Consider the following 26,101-nt stretch of genomic DNA (forward strand, 5'->3'; position numbering starts at 1 on the left):
TGTAAGCTAAAAACCCATTTGTTCAGTCTGTAGTGTTTTGTTATTTACCTGCAACTGAGAAAACATAGGATGGCAAGAATAGATTTAGAGACTAATGCACACCAAAGCAATCAATTAATTTAAACAAAAAGCTTTTTAATGCATTTCTGCTGCATTTATTTTTAAAAGACAGATAAAGGATGATTAAATTAATCAAAAATAATGATAAAGTCAAAATGATTAAATATATAAATTAATTGAAGTATGCTGTAACTGTAGAATTGTAAATAAATAATTGCTAATGTTTATTTTAAAAATTTAGCTACAACTGTAAACAAAAAAACAGTTTAACACTGGAAGATAAGAAATTTCAGGATCATTACCAGCATTATTATTTTTCTACTTTATTTTAGCTTTTTTGTATTCCTAACACTTTGCTATTGTAGGGACTACATTTATTCTGAATATATTATCTTGATTATTTTGTTTATTTTTTATTTTATTTGACCTTTCTTGTACCTGGTAAAAATGTTTGAGTACCAGTTCTCATTTGCAAACATGATCTGGCCAAGAGTCGCCTGCAGGAACAAATACACATATAAACCAAGGACACAAATAGACATATAAATATAAAATATAACAAAGATAAACAGGTCAACAAGTTGGAAGCATGGAAACATATGCATTTGAGTGGAAAAGGATGTGTTTGAGGCACATAGACTTATGGTGAGGTGTGACTATGATGATTTCTTTTGTTCTTCTTTTTGCGTCTTACTATTCTTATTATTATTGCTGCTGCTGCTGCTGCTGCTGCTGCTAACAATATTTTGTAATATGTCGCACAAGAATTTCCCTCGGGATTATTAAATTTCCATCCTATCTGATTTTAACTTTAAGTGACATTAAGGCTGTTAGAAGCATATATTGTGAAAAATTGCGGAGCCATGCGGTCCTTCTGTATCTCATGACGTCACTTCCTCTTTTCCCTCCTTTCTCCGAGCTTCTGTCGACTGTGTGACACGCGTGTTTACACTCTCCCAGGTCAGTTCACGCCTGTCTACCTTTTAAAGCTGTCTCATACACATTTCAGCTTAACTCAGTAGGTAACGAACAGCCCCAGTGTGACACTACGCATTTAAATTCAAGAAAATTGTCAGCTGTTTTTGCTTGCTGACACAAGTTCGAAGAGGCCCAGGCTAGCTTTTTTAGCTTGATTTGCTACCTAGCCGGCAGTTCAGTTGACATAAGCATCAGGTTTTTGAAAAAATAAACTTTTAAGTCTCAGATGCTGGAAGATCAAGCATGTGCCCACCTTAACATTTTCGCTAAGACAGGTCGTTAAAAGCAAGCTTATGAAGTCAGTTTCTAACTGGTCTGTCTTAGCTTTGATTCGTGCCTAACTTAGCCACTAACTTTAGCAGCCCACCTCTGTCTGATTCAAGCAGATCTCGAGTCGAGACTTTAAAAGTGCAGCTATTTTTGGCCTTCTGACAGCTGCGCATTCTTGCGTCAAAAAGCATAAACGAAGGCGTGGATTGGGGGACTTTTGGGTATGACACTGAGTGTTAATTATAGACCCCATGTTTCAAGTGAACTGTTGAGTACATACGTATAGAGCTTACAGTTTTAGCAACTGCCAATTGTGTTAGTCATGGAAGTAAGATTCATATACCATCCCATATATTTCTCTGACATTGAGTATGATCAAACTGAATGAAGTCAAAAAGAATGAGTTAACAACCCAGACGTTTATGGCACAGTACCACCATTGATATTGGAAAACAAAACTGACATTGCCATATTTTTTTTCTTTTGATAGGATAAAAACAGATGTGAATTTTCAGTGTATGGCTTAAATAACTATTTTTGTTGTTGTTTTGGGGTGCTGATTCAAACTGCATAAGACTGCGATAGAATATCTGATTTTGGTCAACATTGTTTCTATTTATGTCAGACAGTTTTATTGATTAGTCTTGGAAAATGAGAACCATATAGCTTTGTGTAGCATGATGTGTTTGACTTAACTGACATTGCACTTCGTGTACTGTGACAGTTGCTCACGCTGTGATGTGGGCGCTGAAATAATATATTCTGCATCACTAATTGACATTAGTGTCACAACTTCAATGGGATGGCTATTGTATTTTATGCATTTTTCTGTTCTGTATATAGTGAGAATTTGCTTTTCCAAATGACTGAAATTTGTAACAAATGATTACATTTTCTGATAAGTTTGTGTTGTCTCTTATATCAGATGAAGGAGTCGATAATGAACCAGGAGAAGCTCGCCAAACTGCAGGCGCAGGTCCGCATAGGCGGCAAGGTGAGTTGTGAGTGTATAATGTAACAGAAGTGTTGTGTTTAGGTTACAGGTTCATATATTATAGCAAATTTTGGTGTGTCTTAGGGGTCAGCCCGCAGAAAGAAGAAGGTTGTGCACAGAACAGCAACAGCAGACGACAAGAAGCTGCAGTTTTCTCTGAAGAAGCTGGGAGTCAACAACATCTCTGGTATTGAAGAGGTACAGCAAAGTCTTTCTGTTATGTACAACGACAAGCAAACAGTACACAAGCATTCTTCCTGATATTGATGCTTTTAAGTTTGGTTTCTGGAAGTAAAGACTATTAAGAGTGTTAAACACATTGTACAAGGATTTCAAATTGTGATCAAATGAATCCTCTTCTTTTGCTCCATTTTCATGCTGGAAAACCTGATGATTAATTGATTAATTAGTGAAGTCAGGGTAGCAGGGAGAGAAGTGTGTAATGACCTGTTGCAGTTTATTTTCCGGGTAAATAATGAAACGGTGTTACACAATTTGTCCAACAAGTTATTTTTAATATAAAAAAGCATAGATGGTATTAGTATATGTATCATCGATTGGAAGCAAGTGGTTGTTACATCAGCAAAAAATGACTTATGAGGAGGCAAGAAGAACAGTTACATTTTTAAAAAGTGAGTATTTAAAGTGATCCATAGTTTAAAAGCAGTGTCCAGCGAAAGCAGGGCATTTGTGTCATCCTGTTGGATAATCACCTCACAGTTTATTCATTTATTCCATTCAGTTTGTTTTGTTTCTCGCTTCAGGTTAACATGTTCACAAACCAGGGGACAGTGATCCACTTCAACAACCCAAAAGTTCAAGCCTCCCTGGCTGCCAACACTTTTACAATCACAGGACACGCTGAGAACAAACAGCTCACAGAGATGCTCCCAGGAATCCTAAACCAGCTTGGAGCCGATAGTCTTACCAGCCTTAGGAGATTAGCGGAGACTCTGCCCAAACCAGGTACTCCCAACAGTCCTGTCCTGACCTGTTTATACACATGAGTTTTGTCTGCTGTCTGTTAACAGTTTGCTTTCTCTTTCACCCTCTTCACAGCCAGCGAGAACAAAGCCCCCATGGTTGCTGCTGAAGAGGAGGATGATGAAGTTCCAGGTAAGCAAATTTCCACAGCACATTCAAAACAAATGAACACTCATTCTGTAAGAAAAGGTTTATCGAAACATTTGCATTTATTAGACACAAAAGCAAACATTTTGGATTGGTTTATGTGTACTGGATCACATGAAACATCTATGCTCTTAGAAAGTGTAGTCACAGTGTGTCTGGATATATTTTAAACCTTTGATGCACAAAATGAGTCAAAAGTGACCCAAATCCACTGGAAAATGCCGTATCTCCTGACCCAAACTGCACATGAAAGAAGTGAAGGAAGTAAGACAATTCCTCTGTCAATGACAAAATATTTGGGTTTGAAGGGATAGTTTCGTTTTTCTAAAACTGAGGTTGTATGAGGTACTTATCAATAACCAGTGTATTAATTACAGTAGATTACAGTGGACATGTGATCAGTTTAGAGAACCAAGCAGGAGGAACAACACAGTAGCAAAGCGGTAAATTGCCATGAATGTGGGCAGCAGTGAAATGTGTTTTTGCTACCTAATAAATGCTGAAAACATGAATATTTATTGTCATTCCACTGCTGTGGCTTACCATCAGACAGTACCGTTTGACAGGGAACTGAAACTTTTATATTACTTTATTGAGAGCTGTCAGACTTTGTTGACTAAATCCATCATTTTACTTCACAGTTGGTTAGTGTTATTAGGTGCAGATCTGAACTATCTTGTAATTCCAAAGTCTTACAATGACTCTAGTGTTCTATAAAATGACTCATTTTGTAGCATGTTTTGGTGGTTCTGAAGGGAATGATATGACTGCCTCAGTTCCCTGTAAGAAAGGGATGTCTGTCAGCAAGTTAACATTTTGTACATTAAACTGATTTTAAAAATGTATTCATTTCAGGGTTGGTTAAAATATGCTTCATTGCTGACTCCGTCCACAGGCTTTCGTGTTGGTTCTCCTGTTTGCTTCTCCAGATGACAGCTGAATTTGTTCTGCAGTAGCTAATACCCCAGCTACTTTAAGAACCTCATACAACCCCACTTCAGCTAACAAACTGCCCCTTTAAGTCAGAGGGCTGATTCAAATGTAGTGCAGTTTAGTCAGTTTATTTCAAGGAATATTATGCTTTTCCAGACATTTTCTTGTCCTGACATGTTACCGTTTTCTGTCTGCCAACCTTTATCCCTCTGTTTCCATTTTCAGATCTTGTCGAAAACTTTGATGAGGCTTCAAAGAACGAGGCCAACTAAAATAAAGAACACCAGCAAATGTTTCAGAGTTCCTCTTTACTCACCATAATTTGGCACAGCCGCATTTTATTCATCTGTTATTGCTCTGCGGCTACAAAGAAAAGTTGCTTTTTAATTGTAACTGTAACAAGTGGACAAAAATCAACTTTTTTTTAATAGAAACCGTTACGTACACTTCCATCTTGCTATGCAGTGCACGTAATATTATTTAATGCAGTGGAATGTGCAAACCCTTCTCTTTCTGACGCTGCCTCTCCTGTGTTGTGATGCCACACGTCAAAAATGTTATCAGTGGAATAATAAAGATTACAGTTACATTTCTCATTTTGTGTATGCTCTACCAGTTCTTTTCAACTTTTGAATGAAAACCATGTTGATGTTGTTAAATTCATGCTGTTGGTTCTGTAAATTCATGATTAAATTCTAATGGATTTCTAGTCAATGATACGCAGGAATATGAACGTAGGACGATGAATAAAACACCCTTAGCTGTGACAGGAAACCAGCACATGTTGTCTGTAAGTGTAAATTCACACTGGACCTGTGACGACTGCAGGACTGTGAGTACATTCAGAAGCATTTGATAGACTTCACAGCACGATACACACTCTAATATGTTGAATGTGTGTCATACAATGCAGTCTTCAAATCCAGCAAGTAGCACCTCACGATCTGTCCAGCTGTCCCTTCTGTGTGTGTTCTGTGTAATATTATTAGACAGTCAAATTATTCAAAAAGTATTTCTCATGAATTGCATATTTTCTATGTTGACAAATATGCTTTTATATGAACAATCAAAAACAAATTGGACTATATTGGAAATACAGGCTCCAAAGTAGAAACTCAACACTGCAAAGTTACACTTGGGATCATTGACCTTGAGTGCATCTGTAATTTCCAGTTAGCCTAATTGTTAGGAGCATGGTTGTAAAAACACCTATGAACACAACAGCTTTCTCAATTTTGGATTTTTTTTTTTTTTAGTTGTGCCTGTCCGTACGTTTGCATCGTGACACAACACTGAAAGGAAACTGTTAGAGGAACTAAAAATCTGTGAGGCTTCAAAAAGATGGAAAAGGATACGAAAACAGAAACCATGTGTATTGTCTGACAAGACATGAAGCTGCCTCAGCATTAGTACAGCATGAAACTACAAGATGAAGCTCTGGTAACCACATTAAAAAAAATAAGATGACTCCCAGTCTGCAGAATAATTTTACATCATAATGAACCAAAGCACACATATGAAATCACACAAAAATGCAAACTATAACCTGGCCAAGGATGCCACTTGACCTAAATCCGGTGAAACGCCTTTGGGTTATTTTAAAGAGAAGGCAGAGCAACTCAACCCCTACAGGAAAGAGCAGCTGAAAGAAAAATAGTCTCTTGTCTGAAGAATGGCAGAGCATCTCTCCAGAAAAAACACTGCACTGAGGAGGGTTGAGTTTCCTTTAAAAGCTAAAGATAGACATGCAAAGTATTAAAAAAATATGAAACTAAGCAATGGAAGGTGTACTGACTGTTGATGCATTGAGATGTATGGGGCCTGCATTTTTTCACAGTTTTGAGCTGTTAGTTTTTAATTTTACAAGAGCAAATATCCCACTGTTTTACTTAGAAGTAATACAATTATTGTACGGTGCTGCAACTTTGAATCATTTGGCATTAAGGGGACATTTCGTAGCCACTTCTGTTGTATTCTGTAAATAGGAAACAAATCATTTTAAATTCCCAGTTACGCTTCATAATGCGAGTTACAGCTGCCTTCCTTTTACTCGTCAAATCTCGAACACTAAATGGTCTTTGAGGGCTATGTGTCATAGTGAGAGTGGAATTCATTTTCAGAATAATTTGTCACACGTGTTGCTTATAAATTGTAGCTTGTGTATGTAAATCACTAATGCTCTGGTGGAAACATCAACAACCTGCAATGGTGATGTTTTCAGAGGATTCGCCTATAATGTACCTATGTGAGAGGGTCAGTACAAAGGTGAATATGTCTCTGACAGACGTATGAATATCAGTCAGGAATAAATCTGTGATACTCATTAGAATGACAATCCAGCAGGTGTAGTTGTATCCAAACTGAGATACCGTTGACCTCTTTCTGGGGCAGCCCTGATGAATCCATCTGTTATGTGGACTGAAATGACCTCAGAGAATTTCATAGTACTGAACGCTGTGTAAGATTGAGGAGTTTTTTGTTTTTTTTTGGTTTCATACCAAGTAAGGCTTTGAACTGACTGGGACTTTCTCGCTTTTTTCTCAATAATTCATCTGATTTTGAGGGGAAAAGAAGCTGGGTGACTCAGAACCATCTATTGAAGTCTGTCTTATGTGAAAGAAAAGAAAAACAGGCAGCATAAAAATATGCGCCACTTGGTAAAATTCACGCCCGAACAAAATCAAAGTTAAGCTGTGTTTTCTTAGGTTTAGGAAAACAAGTCCAGTCTACCGCAGAAACCAGAAGTGGCAAAAAATACACACCACCAGTACGACAAATTCTGACCTTAATAAATGGGGTTTTGAATATGAATTTCAAAGAACCGAAACCTTTTGCTTTCTAATATTAAACCACTCTCTAACGCAGACTCATGAAAAATGCTGTTTATTCCTTTAAGGAATTGAAATCTGAAACCGACTATTTTTGTTTCGGTAACATAATAGCTTCAGCAGAATTTTAGATCTGCATGTGGTAACATGATCCATGTCATACTGTGGATTGTAGATTCTATTGAATTTACCCGACAGAATGTGGAAGGACAAAGGTATTTTAACACCAAATGTTGGCTCCAGGCATGTGGAAATCCTTTAGACACAGTTTAACTCATGACAGAAACGTATGATCCACTTACAGCATGTGTGAGGATGAGCACATGAGGGGTAAATGGCTAGTTCTGCCATAGCTGACATTTGGCCAAGCAAAACTGGGCTGCCCCATACATCACTGATGGTCAGGGGAAGTCCTGCTGTGTCTTTTTTTTTCCTGAGTCAAGTAAGTGTGAAAGTGTCTTAACTTTGCATTAAAAGTCCTCATGTCAGCATGTATGTTGGTGTTCTTTCTGGATAAAATAATCCCATATTATTTCTGGGATTCAAATCAAGGATAAAGGGTCAGAATTCCATTTAAGATCAATGAATTATGATCATTAATGCAAAGACAGCTGGATGTTTGTCATTACCTATTAATCTGACAGGTGAAATTTTCACTAAAATGACCATTCAAGTGAGAGTAAAATTGTGAAAAATGCCTAATTTCTTTCATTCATTCACATTCAGATTTTTTGTGTGGTCAACTATCAACAAATAAGGAACCAGTGTTCGGTTAATGACATTTGAGCCTACATTAAAATAACTGTTCAATTATCGTAAATGTTTAAAGGTCAGATGTGCATTTATGTGTGGGCGTGTGTCCTGTTTGTGTGTATCCATGTTTGTTAATCAGATACTGTTTTCTCACACGCTGTGTTGGCCTGCAGCATTTCACATTAAAACCTGAGGGCACCCCCCACCTCAACTCACACCTACATTTCTTGTCTCAATCGTGCAGCCCTTCATTCGAAACTCACACGTTATCAGTCTAAATTTGACATGCAAAACAGCATAGAGGAAATGCACTGCACTCCATCTCTGTCAACGGGATCTTATCAGTTCAGCAAATCTTTTAGTTTCTCTCACACCTCTGCGTGCAGTGATGATGCTGTTGATGATGATGAGGATGATGATGATGATGCATGCTGTGGGCAATCATATAAAAATTACGCTCAGTGGGCAGTGAGAGCATACAACCATCAGGACAACCACGGCTGAACTTCTGCGTTCTATTATAGCATCGCCTTGGCATAACTTCATTAAAATGGTAAGCAGAAACTCCAGAGAATCAAAGAGCACTAGATGCTAAAAATATATGTTCTTAATCATACTTCTTAACTGGTTATTTCATTTAAATGTGTATATAAATAGAATAAGGAGTAAATGACCCACCTTATTCACTGTTTTTTCACTGTTTTGTCATTTTTCATTATTATAGCACATTATTCTAACTACAAGAATTTAACTACATACTTTGTTTCCCATTTGAAGATGAAATATGTAATAATCACTACAAAATCACAGGATAATTAATTCGGTTTTAATGCAAGTATCATTTGCAGTAATTATCTTCTAATCCTCTCAGGAGACCTGCTCACTGTGGATATTTGGGCTTCTGTTGATCAGCCTCACAGGAGCACATGGACTCGACTACTTTCCAGAAAACTGTATGTCTTATTTATGATACGCACATTATCGAATCTCAAATTGTTTTACATCTGACAATCTTGGCATATATATATATTTGTTTTGCATGTTTCTATAGTTGTGGTGGCCAAAAAGAATGATGCAAATCCCGTCACACTGACCTGCGATACGAAGACCGGTGGAGCCGTCACATGGAAGTTTGATGGCGAAGTCATAGAGGACGACACTCAGTTGAAAGGTTCAGATCTGATCCTGTCTGAAGTAGATGAACCCATGTTGGGAGAATACAGCTGCTGGAGAGGAGGAGAGATGTTATCATCCACTTATCTGCTGCTGGAGGATGAGGAGGAGGATAAGTTAGGTAAGACTGTTCAGTCACTCTGAGTGACTGGAATTTCTCAAAAACATGAGCAAAGAGTACCAATACATGTGGCAAAGTCAAAGACACTTCTGAATCTAGAAATGGTCTCTCATTAACTTTGTTTATCATTCTAGATTCCTTAATCAGCTGTCGAGCAAAATCCTATGGCTGTAGCTTCAGCTGCACCTGGACCAACAATAAATATGCAGCAGTGCGCCTTGGACTGGGCCATGAATGGTAAAGGAAAACAGCAACAAAAAGTTTGAGTGAAAAGGTCAAAACAATCACAAAGAGTCTGTAAAAATCTATGTATCCATGTCTGTGATATGTCTTGTTTCTGTAGCCGTCGAGGCTTGAAGTCTTGTCGCTGGGTCATCAACAGCCTGGATGGGGGATTCCAGTTTGAGCTGCCTCACTCCCTCTCACCCTACGCTGAGGAGAGTAACCGGCTGGAACTCACTGCTGAGGCTATCAACAACCACGCCATCCTCAGGAGAACCAAGAGCTTTTACCTCAGAGACATCAGTGAGTAAAACTGAGGGGATTCAGCAGAAGATTATCAAGCAAACAGCATCTTTTAAAACATTTACAGACAAGCTTGTTCACAGACTAAATGCAGACATTGATCCTAAAGGGTGAAATTAAACACTGGGTTCAATGTCTGGGTTCTATTGATACATTGTTCAGTAAAGCAACTTTCTGATTAAGTAGAAAGTCAATATAATCAGTCTATCTAAAATGAAATGACAGTTATACAACAGTTGTGAATTCAGCCTGACAAATGTAGCATTACAAGTTATTGTGTTTGAATGTTTTCATGTTCTAACAACTTATATTTATTGTATTTTTTTATTACTCTTTTAACCTACTGTGGATGGTTGTGTTTTCCGTGGTATTGATGCTGACTGGGGGAACAATATTTTGTTTTTTTCGTGCATACAGATGCACAGAGAAATGACAAATAAAGAAATCTTGAATCTAATCTTTTTTTTTTGGGGGGGGGGGGAGCACAAATAGGAAAAGAAGACAAAATTCTCACTCATACCTTACTACCTTCTAACTTGTAAATCCTTATTTTTCCTGCTAAATCTTTATTTTTATAGGTATATTTTAACAATTCCCCATCTTGATGCTTTTTATTCAGTTCTATTTTTTTGTTTTATTTTTCTTCTTTTCAGTTCAACCTGATAGTCCCCAGATTGTCAAATGTCAGGAGGTGGGTCAGAACCTGAACGTGACCATTGATCCTCCAGCCAACTGGTCCACTCCTCACAGCTTCTTCACTCTGGAGCATCAGATTGAATATGTGCTGAAAGACGATGGCAATGTAAGCAAAGCTCACACTGAAACAAAGCCTGATAATGCTTAAATGTCTGACATCCCCCCCCCCCCCCCATTTTCTCATTGTTTCTAATTGCGTGACTTGTCTGACTTTAGACTGGACGTTCTTCATCCCAGCTGATACCGAAGAGTATCAGCAAGCTGAGGGTTCGCTGCAGAGACCCGCTGGTGGTCTCAGCCTGGAGCCAGTGGACTCCCTGGAAAAATGTAACCTGCTGACATGATTTGAAGCCAATGCTGTCGGCTCTCGCTCTTTCTGTGTTCTAATACGTCTGCAATGTCTGCTCACGTCCTCTCATCTGTTTTTTATGATGTGTTCATCTTTATGTTTGCTGCTATCAGTGATAGCCAAGAGATAGCATAGCACCCACCACTCATTTTGATTCATATTTATTTACAGAAGATCAGCATGACATTAATTTTGCTCATGATTTTACTCCAACTATTTATTTGTGTATTTATTTATTATTTATTTGAAATTAAACGCACTAAAAGTGAAAGACAAACTGTTACAGACAAAAAACACTACTACTGACCAATTTGACTAAGCTAATAGAGAGAATATAGACACTAGACTCAATATGAAATTAAAAAAAAAATTCAAATTATATTTAATGAGTAGTTTTGTGCATTTAAAGACACTTCTAACTACAAAAATCTACACAATTTAATACGAATCAGAAGTCAAACTTAAAATAGTGTGGTTCAGTGGGACCTTTACACAGACTTCCGCATTTCTTGGCTGTTTTTTCTGTATCAGTGTGTTGGTGTTTCTGTGTATTTTGGTGGTTTGTGCAGTGTAAACCAAATGGCTATTAAAAGAGCTTTGTGTTTCCTTCCTCAACTACTGTATGTTCCTTCCTTATTCATGTCTTGCTGACTGACAAAACAAAGAGAAAATCCCATTTATTGCAATACTGTGTAAACCCACATGCATGTACATCATGAATACGGGTGTGGACAAAGTATGAGAAGCTTTAGTCACTGATCATTTCCTCGAAAGTCAATTCTGTCAAAGCAGCAGAAATGAGGTCATATGTTTGGAAATACTGAATGCCTTCTACAGAAGTATTTCTTGGAACACAAAATTGGATGCAATCTTTTTTACTTACTAATCGTCACATGTTCATACACACAATGGCAAACCAACAACTAATAGACATGCTGCTGTTTATTAAAAAGGAAAAATAAGTTTTGGTTGTTTTTTTTTGCTCAGTTCAGGTACTAAAATAGACAGTGTACATACTGCATATTGCATGTCTGGTATCTGTTGAACATTTTTTCTAATATAGCATATTTTAAAACAGAAATTAATTCAAATTAAATCAGAAAATAAAGCAAATAGTGCAACATTAGCAACTGTATAATGTGATTATTTGCAGTATTCATGCATTAATGTCATTGTCAGTGAGAAGTTTGTAGAAATACAGATTCCCTGAGGCTAACTCAAGTAAGCAAGTGGCAAAATGCAGCAAAGGTTTATCAAAGATGCACCTATAGATAATGCTCATGGTGTTTTTCATGCATAGTTGTATAAATAGATGAAGATTTCCGAGTCCAATGTTTTCTTTGGAAGCCTTAAAAAGTATACAAATGGATTTTTTTTTGTATAATTTGACAGAACTGGAGCAGAGCTTGGTTTGCTTGAAGCTCGCACAATAAATGATGCTAATGCAAAGAAAAGGCATTCCACAATGTGGCTACAATACTGTATGGCAATGACAATTGCTAAACACTAATTACTGATATTCAGAACCTGAGCTTGCAAAGACAAAATGAATCCAACATCGTGAACTTCAAAGACTTTAAGCATTTTCATGTAATCATTTCAGACCCTAATCTGTCATTAAGTTGTTGCAGGTGAGAGCAGGGAAAAAGAACCCATGTCAGTACAGAAAGAAAGAAGGAAAGAAGAAAGGAGGAAAGAAGGAAAGAAGGAAGAAGAAAGAAGAAAGAAGAAAAGAAGAAAGATGCTGGTTTGAATGAGGTATCTTAAAAAATGTTTGACAAAAGCATGCATTTCAACTGGGATTGTGCTGGTGTTCAAATTAGGGGATAGAAACAAGATGGTAGGATGCTAATTTACGATGGAATTAAATTGTGCCATTGATTTGTTGGGTCAGATTGAAGATGATCATAAGGTTTTTATATTAGACTTTGTAAAGCTCTAATTTGAAAAAAGGCATCTCATTCTCTCACAACCAAAATGCTTTGTTCTATATACTTACTGTATGTTCAATTTAACTGGAAATTTACTGAAAGTGGATCCCTGTCACAAGATTGAAAACTTTCTGTACTGCAGTATTGTATTTTGCATTTTCATATCCCAGCACAAAAGAATAAAATTAACCGTGACTGAAATCCGTTTATCTGGCTTTCGAGTCTTGTGATGGTTCACTGCCAGTCTATCATGACTCTTTATGGAACATGTTAGGAAAGGAACAGAAAAGAGACACTAAACAAATCTGCTTTGAAAGTAATAGAGCGACACGTTATGAAATATGCTTTAACACTTTCCTGCCACAAGTCAGATAGTTAACCAATGATAACAAAATGCTTACAACCCAGCTAGTCCGAAGCTGTGCAACTGGCTTATTATTTAATGTGTTAATTACCATCAGAATTAGTCAGATTCAGCTGTGGAGAAAGTATCCAGGATTCATGTAAAAGTATTGCATCGAAAATACATAAGTATTAACAGGAGAAATTAGTTATATTATTTAAGTGAAAGTGCTGGTTAGTCCTTCTGACTGGCATATTATCATAGAGGACATTTTCAGATGATTCATTCTTTATTAATTTACTAAAGAAATTAATTAACAAACTCAAATGAATGATTTAACTTTAAACTTTAAAACTCTACTTTTATATATTATGAAAATGTATCTAAATTAAATGGTCAGTGTAAATTAAATATCATATTAATATTTATTAATTAATTATGAACATGAATAACATACAACACAATGCAATACAATTTCCCTATTGTTATTGTACAGTGTACAATGAAGTTAAGCAACAATCCTGTCTGCATTCACACAATCAGACATTTCTAAAAGTACAATAAGAAATGTTCAAATATAAAATACAGCATCTAGTAGAAAACAAACAGTATATGCAATTGCATCTATCAAAACTCTGGAAGAACTATTTAACTCTTTTAAAGATAGCTCATTTGGTCTAAAATTACTATTACTCTGCAATATTAGTAATTTACAAGTTCGCCAGTGAAATTTAATCATAAAAGAATATTAAAATTAAGAGTTTTCAATATTTAATTTCTGACTAATTTGCACATTAAGACCTTAGTTTATTATATATAATTCAAATTGATCTGAATATCTCAAGATCATGAACTTATGATATTGTATATACTCTAATTACCTGATTTCTTGCCAAACTGTCCTTCATGAGGCTGTAGCTTCATTAAACATGCTGGCATTAGAGTGGCGTCAAATCTCTTATCTAATTCTCAAAAACAAATGAAGACATTTCCTAGAAAGTGGACCTCCAGCTGTATCAGGTGCAGAAATGGGGGGCCTCAGGGGCCCAGCAGCTCCTTTCTGCCCTGCAGCCCGCCACACAGGTTAATCCGTCTGTGCGCTCTACGCATGTGCAGAAAAAGAAGCGCGGAAGTGATTGCTAACCTGCTGCTCTGTTGTTCATCATTAACGGACAGCAGCGTGGCTACAAATAGACGCCACTCCGCCCTGAAGGATAAAACCACGCCGAGGATTCATCTATGTCACGTCGTGGAGCTCTACAAATGTCCTAAACATGGCAAACGTTGCTCGAAATACCGCTGTAATTTCATACCTGTGGACTGTTTTCATGCTGCTCAGTCGCATGACAGGTGAGTGTGAGAGGAGGAGGCGTGTTGGAGATGCTAGTGAGCAGCTCAGTTAGCTAACAGCTAGTATTAAATGAGGACTTCTAGAAGCTTCTGTCTGCTTCTGTCATTATTCGTCAGTCTGTGTCATTATTTCCCTCTCATATCACCCTGCTGCTGTGGTTTATCAACACTGACATCATTCTGAATATATAGTTCTCATTTCTAAATTAAGCCAGTCCTAATAAGTGTTTCTTTTATTTATGTATTGTTTGCATCCTCCAGGTCTTGGGGTCAATGAGCTGCTGTATTTCAGGATCATCAGTCCAGAGGAGATCGGGTACATTTTCAGTGCTGCACCTGCTAAAGACTTTGGAGGAGATTTTGTGAGTGTGCTGCTGTGTTTTATTTATTCCATGTGTTTTGCCCAAATGTTCAAGCCTCAGATACATATGTTCACTCACACTGTAATTATATTTTTATTCTGTCTTTTTTTGCCCCTCAGACATCATCTTACGATGAGATTTTTCTTGTACCAGCAGACCCTGCGGACGGCTGCTCAGAAATGACAGACAAAGAAATCCTTTATGGACAAGTAGTCCTGGTGGAAAGAGGGTATGCATGCTACAGCATCTATAACTGCACCTGTATTAGAAACTGAATTTGTAAAATATGGAGCCAGTTAGTAATGCAAGGGTAGGGAAGGAAACGGAGGAAGAAACTACAAAGAATAAATGTAGGTGATTCAAAGTATAAGCTACCTCTGGAATAAAACATATTTAAAAGACATTTATTCTTGCTAAAGTGCCCTGTTCATATCAGTGAAGTTACCTTCCTGGTCCATACAAAAAAAAGTCCTTAAGGAGACCATAGAATATGTGCTTAGAAATTTTTCTTTAGCATTTTGCAGTTTCATTGTAGGAAGAGTAATAATTTATGGGTGACAGTTTGTCTTACAGAGAATATCCCATTTCACATGGAACTGCCCAGCTTTTATCTCACTCATGCAGCAATAAATGACAAACCATGGTTAATGTTTACAATGTCAGCACAGTTTATCAGCACTACCTGGACAACTAGGGCTTTAACTATCAATTATTTCCATTGTCACTTAATGTTGGTATTTTTTTCCGATTACTCGTTCAGTTGTATAAGATGTCTTAAAACGGCAAGGAGGGGGAAAAAAATCTATTTCTTTCCAAGCCCAAGACGACATCCTAAAGTGTATACAACCCAAAGATTTTCAATTTACTGTCATAGGGAAGTACCAGATACCAGAAAATATTCACATTTAAGACAACACATTTTTATTAGCCTTTATTATGTATAGGACAGTGGCGAGAGAGAGAGAGAAAGGACACATGGGTAGAAGAGTGGGGGAATGACATGCAGTAAATGGCCATGGTCTGGATTTGAACCCATGACCGCTGCATTGGGGACTATAGCTGTTGTTTATGGGTCGCCCCCTCAGCCAGCTGAGCTATATGAGCTCCTGCCAATTAATTTATAAGTTCATTAATCATTGCAGCTCTGTGTATGACTTTGTGCCCATGGCTTGGAAAAACATGTATATTATTTCCAAACCCTCTTACCCATAAATCTAATTCTGTCCTTTGTGAATATATTTGAACAGAATTACAAGCATAATTGGCATTAAACTGTTCTATAGTATGGGTCCTAACAGTAAAAACAAAATGAAAGAACATATCTGTATTTTATTGTGTGTTTTAAAAAATCATCTGCAGAGAACAAAATTACTGACCACGGTGTTGTGTGAACAGTGACTGTTTATTTTGTAATGCTTTGCTGCAAACTGTGCAAATCCAGCGATCTTTACAGGACAGCAGAGTCTTAGCAATTATGTGACGGGAGTTACTTAAACAGCTTATGTTTGCTGGCATATTTTAAGATCATTTCTCACATTTCTGTCTTTGTTTTTGTGTGCACTCCAGAGGTTGTTCCTTCGTACAAAAGGCCCGACACGTGGAGGAAGCCGGGGGAAAAGCTGTACTGATTGCTGATAATGTAGAGGACAATGACAGTCAGTACCTTGATATGGTCTCTGATGGAAGCAATGCCAAGCCGAGCATACCTGCTCTGTTCCTGCTGGGACGCGATGGGTAAGACATGATGCACAAACGACACACACAGAAGTCATCCAGATCTGTTTTATTTAACGATCAGTCCAACAGATTCCAGGATGTTGACCCTTTCTCTCTTTTCCATGTATTCTAGGCTGATGATCAGACGATCTCTGCAGAGACAAGCGCTGCCCTGGGCCGTCATTTCAATTCCCGTCAACGTTTCTGCTTTGGCCTCGTTCCCGCTCAAGCAGCCCCCATGGACACTTTGGTAGAAATCGCTCATCCACGACTTCATCCACGTCCTCACACAGCAAACAATCTTTCATCATCTTGTCAACTCAAAGCCACACAAGCAAATTCAAACAAATTCACATGCTCCAGTGGGGAATCAGTGAAATGATCATATGTACACATGATTAAACAGCCGAGGGTGTGTGGTGCAAACCTTTTTAACTAGGTGGAGGTAGACTGGGAAATTGATTTTCAAGACTCAGTTGAAGGTAGAAAAAATTAGACACTGCTTTTCTGTGAGTGTATCTTCCAGGAGAAAAGTCTCCAAGAGCTTGTTTTTTAGATCATCTGTGTATTATTCCTTGAAACTATGAAGAAGTTGTTGTTCATTAATTTAACACATACAGATGAAAAACTTTTCTGTTTGAAACTGTCAGAGAAACTCATTGTAACAAACAGGTCGTGACACTCCTGATTATTCTGCATGGACTTCAACACATTTGCACTCTAATGAGAAATGGACATTCATTTTCTCGTGGTAAAAAGAATAGAAGATGAAACTGGTTTTTGCACTAACTGCTGTCATTTATTGCCTTTCTGAGTTGGACGTTTGTGTGCTACTTTTAATATGTGAAATCTGTCTGCTGATACTTACAATCTGTTTGTGTAGATAAACAAGACTGGGGAAATAATTACAGTAACATGAAAGAAGTGTACACAGTTGCTAAAAAGTGTACAGATACAACTTAAATCCTTGTTTCTTGCTAAAAATGCATGGAGGGCTGCTGTGGTGAAGCTCCATGCAGGGCTGGGCACTAGAGGTAATCCTGTATTATATGCACTGTGCAACAAAAGACTCTCACTGCTACATTATTGTTCCCAAGAACCACCAGTTTTACACATTCTCTCTGAAGGCAGTTGCTTATTTAAGGCTGAAAAGATTGCATCTGGTAGCCAGAAGCTACGGTTGAGCATTAATAATAATAATAGCTATTGCAGTAGTAGTTTTGGTCCGGTGTGCCAATAAGAAATGTGTGTGTTTTCAGCAATAATGACAGCACTGTAGGTCAGTGTAAATAGCAGTGCAAGTGTAAATGTATTCACTGCCTGGCTGCATTACATTCAATGAACTACAAAGAAGTTGGAATATGTTTTTGTAATTTAATCTGTGGGCTCAAAAGTCAAACATTCCAAACAAAGAGGTGGCGATCGAGTATTTGATTTGTTTTTAAGTTAGACTAAAATTAAAATGCATCTCTTCAGTCATGATTTTGACCAGAGCTTCAGTATCCCACATAGTTTGTTGTCAGCTAAATGTTAGGCAACAAGTGTGAAATTTACCAAATGTCTATTTTGGTGTGAGAAAGGCTGCCTGCAGTCATTGAAGTCTGTTCTCTGCTTATATAACCGTTTACAGCAACTCTCCTTTTATCCCAAATAATAACAAACGTGTTTGTCAAACACAGTTTCCTGTTGTTGTATGTTTTAGGAAAGTTTGGTTCAGTTAATTATTTTTATTAATGTAGTGCTGTGGAGGTTTATATTCTAAACTGGTTTCAGAGGGTGTTGAATAAAGATGTGGCAAAATCTATTCTAAAACTGAAGTTTATTGTGAATTAAGGAAGTGAGTTTATTGTGAAATAAGCTCCCGATATTGCTGACTTTTTTACAATGTGATCAGTAGAGATATAGTGATGTTGCACTTTTGGTGCTTGTTTTGGAAATTACTTTTAGTTTTCACTTTGTGAAAAAAGCAGGGATGTTGTTAGGAAACGTATAAAGCAGCTTAGTGGTGATTCATTGCAAATTGTTCTTTATTGCATGTATTCAAACTTGAAATAAGTAAATCAGTGAGTTCAGTTTTTGGTTTACATATTAAAATTGTGTCACTTTTCTTGGCCAGGTTATGAAGTTACACGTGTCCATTGACATAATTATTTCTAAAATTAGTTCACCTTTTTTAAATTTATACAGCCACAGCAAATAAGTTACATATTAATATTGAAGTGTTAGTTTCACTGAAGTATTTATTTTAAAACAGCTTCTGGATCTTGTACAGCAGTAGATGTTGCTCCACATTGTTTTCAGTTTCCTGAGTGAAGAACTCACCAACAGATTGTTCTTACAGTAAACATTCATCCCTGTGAAAGCTGAACTCCACATTCATGGTCAACACAAGCTCTTTCCTACTGTCGGTCTGGGATTGGTCGCTCTTGTAGGAGCTGGTACTTGGCCAAGATGAGCAGTTTAAGTCTCATGATCACTAGCGACAAATATCATCTCTACAACTGTTCTGCTCTGTAGATAACAGTGCTCACACCTGCCAAAGAAATTCTCCTGAATTGTTGTTTATGATGTTTTTGAAGACTGTAAAATGGGACGGGAGGATACAGTAATAGAGGGAGACGGAGGAGTGAAAATTACCTCCAGTAGAGTTTGTCTCTTGTAATGTTTTATTGTTTAATTTATTTAGATACATTTTTCTGACTTAATCCAATTAAATAAGTAAACAATGTTTTCATTCATGGCAGCACATTTATTCAGAATTTAGGTTTCATGCCTGATTACGGCATCAAATGTGGAGCTGACCGTGGTCCTGAAGCAGTTTGAGTCACTGAGCATGTCTAATCTCGTTTTTGTTTTTTTTGTTGTTTTTTTTTAACACTTGCACGGTGCAATAAGACAATTTTTTTTTTTCATAAATTCTGAAAATGTGTCTGGATGACAATGATAGAAAGATCGCACATTGATAGAAAAGAAGGTAAAAGTTGTTTGGGCTTCTGTTTGCAAGTAAGGTTACACTGCACGTTTCTTTTTGCTGAAAGTACGTTTTAAGACGGCTGTTTCAAACTTGTTGCTTTCATTAAGTTTCAAACTTTGTATTGAGGTTGGGCTTTTTTTAGTTGGCACAAAACTATCATTCTGCTGTTCTTTCAGAGAGGCCTGTTACAGTAAACATTATACTCATATATAAGTAAAGAATAATGTCTGTGAAAAGTGTTTTCATGTAATTAATTTGCTTAACTTAGAGGACATATAAATCATGATAGATGTTTTGAATCAAAATGCAAAGACCAAACTTAATTGTTAGAGCATTACTTTCGGTAGCAGTGCTTTGCTTCAAATAGCTTTGTCCATTTGAATAATTTATTAGTAGAATAATAATTGAAGTTTTAAAATGAACCTTAAGCTAATTTTTTTTAATGTTTTTTTTTTTTATGTTTCATATTTGATTTGGTTAGTAGCATGTTATTAGGTTTTCATTCCTTCAGATGAAGGCTTACATACTAGAAGAGGTAACAGAACCATTTCAGTTCTTGCCCAACAGCTGTGCTTTACTTTGATGAAAGTCTGCAAACCTAAAAATCAGTCAAAGTCAGAGAAAACTCCAAACCATTACTGACTAATACCGGAAGCACATAAAATATGCAAAAAAGGGACAATAAATGCTGCAAATGCTTGCCTTATTCTCTAACAAACGGTTTTAAAATGCCTGTGGTTCAGCACTACACACCGACAGCACAACAGGTTGACTTAGATATAACCACAATGTTAAAACAAATGTAAGCTTAGATAGTTAAAAACAGTATTTTTTTTTTCTATTTCTAATACTCATTTACCCCATAAATCATGATACTAACCTGGACAGATATCCCCTTGCAAGATAAACATTCTGCATTCAGATGTTGTGCCAAAAGTTGATGTGCTGGTTAAAGCTTCTACATCCAGTTTATACATTTACATCTGCTTTTATCCACATCAACCATGTGCAAAAAGTTATACAAATCTTTTTGATATGGTTCATCTTTGTGGAACTTTTCCATTTCTTTTAAACAAATAATTGTCAGAAATCCAAGAAATTTATAGTGTAAACAATCACGATAGTTACAATTACAGGCCACATTAAAAGATAATATATAACCTGACTCGTGGATGGTTTATATATACATTTATATAAAGAGAAGAAATTAGCTTTTTCCCTCAGCTATCCTATTCTTTAAGTTCTGTCACAAATATAATGAAGTCATTTTTGATGCATTAATCATATTTTAACAAACAAATTTTTTTAGTAGCTGCAGTAACTTTTTGACAAGTAGAAACTTGCATTTTATGAGCTGAACTGATGCTTTGAAGCCATTTCGACCTGTTAAAACAACTGGACTGGTTAACATTAGGGGCACAGAGCAGGTAGAATGAAGCAGAGGCAGGAGGATGATCGATTTTTTTTTTCACTTTTTTGGAACTAAATTTTTGAGACAATATTAGTTTACATTAGCTATTTACAGTTTTAATTAGCAGTAATGTTTCAGAATAAACAAATTTTGTCACTATGTGTTTAATGAATTTGTTGTTTTTCTTATTGAGAAATTCTAGCCCTGTTGTGAATATATACTTATAGGACTGTCAAGACAGTGTTACTGATTCAACACCTAATTCTAGATTACAAATTTGGAAAATTCAGGGATGCAAACAGCTTAGAAAACGAAAACCTCACCGGCTGTATATTGAATAGGCTGGAGATAAAGAGATGACAAACCTACGGATGTCAGAATAAAGTTCTGAGTGGAGTCCTTGTTATTTCCATGACTTGCTGGTATCTGCCTTCCCGTGACAGGATTCAACTCTGGAATTAAAAAAAAAAAAAAAAGAACAGTTACAGACAATTAAATGCATGCGTAAAATCATAAATGTCGAATTTTGCGCGCAGTGCTTTCCCAGTCAGCCCGACTCCCAGCGCCAATCTGAGGACGATATTAACGAAAGAGGGGTACCACAGCAGCAGGAAGGTTATGACAGCAAAGATGATAATTCTGAGTGACTCCTTTTTGCTCTCCCTCTCTGCGCTGGGAGGATCTCTCGCCAGCTGGTATCTGGCAATAACGTACAGTTTGATCGTCATGACCACTTTGGTGAGCACGAAGCAGGAAGACGATGCTGAACACGTACAGCTGTATGGCTTTGGAAAGTGGCAGCAAATTCCTGGCGAGCAAGTGCGCAAAGCTGTAAACCCAACAGTACAGGTTGATGCCAATCACGAAATGCCTGGTGATGAAGCGGCTGCAGATGAAGGGATGGCACACCGCAAAATAGCGATCAAACTGCTCGAACAGAAACGTCAATATATTAATGCCTAGAAGTGACGGTAGCACGTTGTAAGTGCCGTTTCTGGAAGGATATCCCTCCTGGACGTCAAACAGACTCGGATAATACACAGAAAAGCCCACCAGCGTGTCGCAGATGGTGTTGAGCATGAAAATGAACCTGTTCTGGAGGCGCAGCGCTTTGGTGGCCAGGATGCCAATAACTATTCCAGCCACCAGAACAGTAGCTGTGGCGAATAAAACCTGGAAGATAAAGATGAAATAATCCTCAGGACTGTCGAAGTCCACCGACAGAGGCACCATGCCTGTCGTAGTCTGTTGCGTTGGAGAGGAGCATTGTTTCTGCGCAGATGGTTCTTAGGACCAGTATTCTATAGCCCGAAACGTGAAGTAAGCAGCATTAATCCTATGGGATGACACCAGTGAATGTGGTGGCGTTTTCTTTTTCATGCAAGAGCCCTGCAGAAAAGTCACATATTTTCCTAACATGCACTTTAAAAACACATCTGCCAAGCTGTCAGAAAAAAAATATTTAAAACAATAATGTAGCGTTGTAATGTTCAAAAAACTGAAAATTATGACAAATATCTGTAAAATAATCTTATTTGTTAACGGATTTTAAAAAGTTTATGGTCACAAAGAATGAAATTCCATTTGGAAGAAAACCGATTTTAAACGTGGACATTATTTACAAGTGTGACCTGTTTCAACAGTCAGCGTGTAAACAGATTTTAAACTAAAGAAAACAGAATAAAAAGTGTCATTTTTATGATCAAACGTAAAAGAACAAATTGCTATTTTTAAAAATATGGATTATTGTTCAAATATAAAGAGTTGAAAAATGGATAAAATGCTAACTTTTTACATTGTGTCCACTGCAAAAAAAAAAAAATAGTGTTATAAAAGATTTAATAAATAAACATTTATTAATTTTAGCCATCTTTGACAGTAAAACTTTTCCTTAGAACTTTTTTTTGGATGTTACAGTATTGTATCATTTTAAATGTATTTTAGTGATTTTCACAGTTATTAGACAGGGCTTTCTTGTACAGTGCATTAGACTTGTATTCAGCTTTTGTTGGGCTGTTAGTCCTCATTAAAGCAGCCACAATATAAAATAGTTATCTTTAATGTTGTACATGTATGATAAAGAACTTGTTGCTGATACATGTTCAATATTGCTGGAAACTATTTCCAGCTAAAGTGATCCTAATCCACTCCTAAACAGGTTCTTCCTTTGGCCATGTTCCACCTCTCCAACAATTTTCATGACATTTTTACGACAAGCAAATATCACTGAAAAAATGCAGTTTAATAAAATGTCAGAGAGCACTGCATTCATATGGTCTATGTCAGTTTGCAGGAGATTTGATGTACGAGTACTGCATGTGTGCCCGAGACTGTTTTTGAACTTCACCACCAGAGGGTGCTGTGGTCTCTTTGGGTCAGTTTCTCTCTTATGTTGCCCAAATTCTTCCATGCACAATATTCATATAGGGAAATCGGGCAGAAAAGGTGTCAGGAAAAAAAACTTTTAAAAAAAATACACAAAAAAAATAGTGGAATACTGTCATATTCAAAAGTGTAACAACTGGGAGTAAAATATGTCAAATAATGATATTTTAGCTAATTAAATACATTATAACAGAAGAACATTTGGCATTCGTAAAAACTGTTTTTTGAGATTGATATTTTCATTTTTAGTCTAGTTTTGTTTTTTTTCTAATATTTTTTTCTAGACATTTTCTGCAGTTTAACAAAATCTTTAAAATCGGTAAAATGTGAACAAGATTTCCTTTCACTTCTTATTTTTTTTAATCATAAAATGACTGTGAATTACTTTTATTTTTGCTGGTTTAAATGCAGTCAAGCATTAGTTTAAAAAAATGCCATTTTAAATCCTTAACATAGACAGTTGTTGTTTGAAATAATAGCATATATCTGTAAAATAATGAGCCTTTTTGCTGATTTAAATACAGTAAAAAATTATGCATCCAAACATTTGAAAATAATTTATTTCTATTTGTAAAAACACAGTTTTGATGTGGGGATCATGTCCTGCTGTGCTCATCTGTAACTGAACTAAACAGGTAAAATCTATAAAATGATAGTTTAAAGCAATGCTAGAATAACAGTATTCTTTTAAGTCTTTGTTTATTTTTCTTTTTTAAAATTGTATATCAATAAATTTCAATCCAATAAGACAAAAAAGTCATAGTTTTATGGTTACATGTTAGAATTTATATAAGTACAGATTTTTTCTTTGGCAATATTCAGAGTATGAGCCTGTTCTTTATGGTTGAAATTAATTTCAATTTCTGTGATTTTATTTGTTTTGTCTGTAATCTTAACAAAGCAGAGAAAATCTATAAAATGAATCAGTTGAAGGCTGCTTGAAAACTTTCTTTTTCTATTCGTTTCATTTGCAGTTTGCATTGTTTTCCTGGTCCCTTTTAGTAACATTCAGTCTGTTCTCCCTGCGGTAGTTGGAGTCCTCAGTAAACAGTCAGTGAACCTCCAGCTTCCTTCCTCCCCTCACAGAACAGGACCAGACTCTGACAGAGAGGCAAATGAACAGCTGCTTAGCTTTTTTGCACATTTTAAATGACACAACTGACATATTTGCTGCTCGTCTCACCTCCTCTTGCACCTCGGACACACTCTGGCCCACACCGTCCACAGCATGGCTCTCCTCAGGGCCGGACTCCCCCACAGGTACACCGCCGGAGTGGACACTGCGTTAAAGCGAGCCAGGACGGCGAACAGATTGGTGGCTTGGTTCCTGAAGTTCAGCCCGACTCCCAGCGCCAATCTGAGGACGATATTAACGAAAGAGGGGTACCACAGCAGCAGGAAAGTTATGACAGCAAAGATGATAATTCTGAGCGACTCCTTTTTGCTCTCCCTCTCTGCGCTGGGAGGATCTCTCGCCAGCTGGTATCTGGCGACAACATACAGTTTGATGGTCATGGCCACTTTGGTGAGCACGATGAGCTGCAGGCTGACAATGCTCAGAACATACATCTGTATCGCTTTGGAAAGCGGCAAGAACACCATAACGATTGTCTGGCTGTAAACATGACACCAGCAGTAGACATTTGCAAAAACGACCATCCACCGTCTCACAAAGCGCGAGTAGATAAAAGGATGACAAACTGCGAAATAGCGGTCAAATTGCGCAAATAGAAATGTCATAATGTTGACCCCAAGAAGAGAGGGCAGCAGGTTGTAAGTGCCATTTCTGGAAGGGAAGCCCTCCTGGACGTCGAACAGACCCAGATAATACACCGAAAAGCCCACCAGAGTGTCGCAAAGGCTGGTGTTGAGCATGAAAATGAACCTGTTCTGGAGGTAAAGCGTTCTGGTGACCAGGATGGTAACGACCACAGGCCCGGAGAGGAGAACAGCAGTGGTGGCGAACAGAATCTGGAAAATGAAGATGAGATACTCCACAGGACTGTCGAAGTTCACCGCGAGAGGCACTCCCGCAGTCAGAGAGTGTGTGATGTTGGAGAGGAGCATCGTTTCATTGGCGCAGTGTGTCGTTCAGTCACTTTATGCTGCTGGTTTATAAGCAGCTGCTCGTCTACATCCTAAACTGTCCTGCCTCCTGAGGCTGATCTGATCTCACTTATGCAGTCTGAGGCTGCTTCTGGTTTAGACAAGTTAACCCTCCTGTTATGTCAACTCGACCCATTTTAAAGTAAAAAAAAAATAAAAATGCAATAATAAGAAAATAATAATAAAAAATACAAACAGAAATTGTTAAAATAAGTTTTGGAATATTTTATGAAGATGATTCATTTCACATATTTGTAAACTAACCCCGAACAGAAGAGCTGTCTCTTACTAATTTATCAACTCCTTAAAAGAAAAAAAAATAAATGAAATTAAAAGTTAAAAATTTTTTTAAAAGTCAATGTCACGTAAAGCTATTGTATCTTTTATTTAGGTCTTTCCAATGTGCATTTAAAAAATGTAATAAGTATTTTTTACTTTAAAAAACGAGTGATGCAAACAATTTTTATTGGGATTTTTTTTATTTCTGAAAGTTTTGGATAATGAATTGACACAGGGACATTATTGCTATTCCTGGGAAACAAACCTAATGGAGTTAATTACAGGAGGGTTAATTAACAGTTTCTCATCCTAATTTTTCCTTTTTTATTTCAGTTTCTTTTCTCTTCTTTGTTGTAAAGTCAGTGTCAACACTGAAGAGATTTTGAAGTATTAAATTACACACACTCATCAAATAACTGCATATCTGTAAAAT

General features: G+C 37.0%; 5 protein-coding genes across 5 annotated transcripts; 3 read left to right on the top strand and 2 right to left on the bottom strand.

Moving 5' to 3' along the window:
- Positions 1 to 939: 939 nt before the first annotated feature.
- LOC110960524 (transcription factor BTF3-like) lies at positions 940 to 4,962 on the top strand. The gene is made up of 6 exons (XM_022207783.2): positions 940 to 1,020; positions 2,234 to 2,302; positions 2,387 to 2,500; positions 3,067 to 3,268; positions 3,362 to 3,418; positions 4,592 to 4,962. Exons 2-6 carry the CDS (start codon positions 2,234 to 2,236, stop codon positions 4,636 to 4,638), a joined length of 489 nt encoding a protein of 162 aa, XP_022063475.1. The 5' UTR covers positions 940 to 1,020; the 3' UTR covers positions 4,639 to 4,962.
- Positions 4,963 to 5,782: 820 nt separating this feature from the next.
- On the top strand, positions 5,783 to 10,894 carry si:dkey-88e18.2 (interleukin-12 subunit beta). Its single transcript, XM_051951119.1, is given in 7 exon segments — positions 5,783 to 5,806; positions 8,819 to 8,900; positions 8,999 to 9,241; positions 9,376 to 9,478; positions 9,585 to 9,766; positions 10,420 to 10,568; positions 10,679 to 10,894. Coding segments are annotated over 7 exon segments (999 nt in total).
- Positions 10,895 to 14,187: 3,293 nt separating this feature from the next.
- On the top strand, positions 14,188 to 19,241 carry LOC110960526 (protease-associated domain-containing protein 1). Its single transcript, XM_022207785.2, has 5 exons — positions 14,188 to 14,435; positions 14,697 to 14,797; positions 14,917 to 15,026; positions 16,364 to 16,531; positions 16,647 to 19,241. The coding sequence occupies exons 1-5, from the start codon at positions 14,360 to 14,362 to the stop codon at positions 16,765 to 16,767; spliced, it is 576 nt and encodes a 191-aa protein (XP_022063477.1). The 5' UTR covers positions 14,188 to 14,359; the 3' UTR covers positions 16,768 to 19,241.
- Positions 19,242 to 21,380: 2,139 nt separating this feature from the next.
- On the bottom strand, positions 21,381 to 22,998 carry LOC127534847 (G-protein coupled receptor 183-like). The gene is given in 3 exon segments (XM_051951120.1): positions 21,381 to 21,648; positions 21,650 to 22,143; positions 22,984 to 22,998. Coding segments are annotated over 3 exon segments (777 nt in total).
- A 1,464-nt stretch (positions 22,999 to 24,462) lies between these two features.
- On the bottom strand, positions 24,463 to 25,544 carry LOC110960546 (G-protein coupled receptor 183-like). Its single transcript, XM_022207818.2, has one exon. The coding sequence runs from the start codon at positions 25,348 to 25,350 to the stop codon at positions 24,463 to 24,465; it is 888 nt and encodes a 295-aa protein (XP_022063510.2). The 5' UTR covers positions 25,351 to 25,544.
- Between the last annotated feature and the right edge of the window lie 557 nt (positions 25,545 to 26,101).

Source organism: Acanthochromis polyacanthus, chromosome 7 (assembly GCF_021347895.1).
Source record: "Acanthochromis polyacanthus isolate Apoly-LR-REF ecotype Palm Island chromosome 7, KAUST_Apoly_ChrSc, whole genome shotgun sequence".
NCBI classification, from domain to species: domain Eukaryota; kingdom Metazoa; phylum Chordata; class Actinopteri; family Pomacentridae; genus Acanthochromis; species Acanthochromis polyacanthus.

What these genes read in the sequence shown, in the direction of transcription:
- LOC110960546 (XM_022207818.2), bottom strand. Translation starts at nt 25,350, where the DNA reads ATGCTCCTCTCCAACATCACACACTCTCTGACTGCGGGAGTGCCTCTC.
- LOC110960526 (XM_022207785.2), top strand. Translation starts at nt 14,360, where the DNA reads ATGGCAAACGTTGCTCGAAATACCGCTGTAATTTCATACCTGTGGACT. An exon ending in AAGACTTTGGAGGAGATTTT is followed by an intron (nt 14,798 to 14,916) that starts GTGAGTGTGCTG and finishes TTTGCCCCTCAG; the next exon opens with ACATCATCTTACGATGAGAT. An exon ending in TTCCTGCTGGGACGCGATGG is followed by an intron (nt 16,532 to 16,646) that starts GTAAGACATGAT and finishes CATGTATTCTAG; the next exon opens with GCTGATGATCAGACGATCTC.
- LOC110960524 (XM_022207783.2), top strand. Translation starts at nt 2,234, where the DNA reads ATGAAGGAGTCGATAATGAACCAGGAGAAGCTCGCCAAACTGCAGGCG. An exon ending in AGGTCCGCATAGGCGGCAAG is followed by an intron (nt 2,303 to 2,386) that starts GTGAGTTGTGAG and finishes GGTGTGTCTTAG; the next exon opens with GGGTCAGCCCGCAGAAAGAA. An exon ending in GGAGGATGATGAAGTTCCAG is followed by an intron (nt 3,419 to 4,591) that starts GTAAGCAAATTT and finishes TTCCATTTTCAG; the next exon opens with ATCTTGTCGAAAACTTTGAT.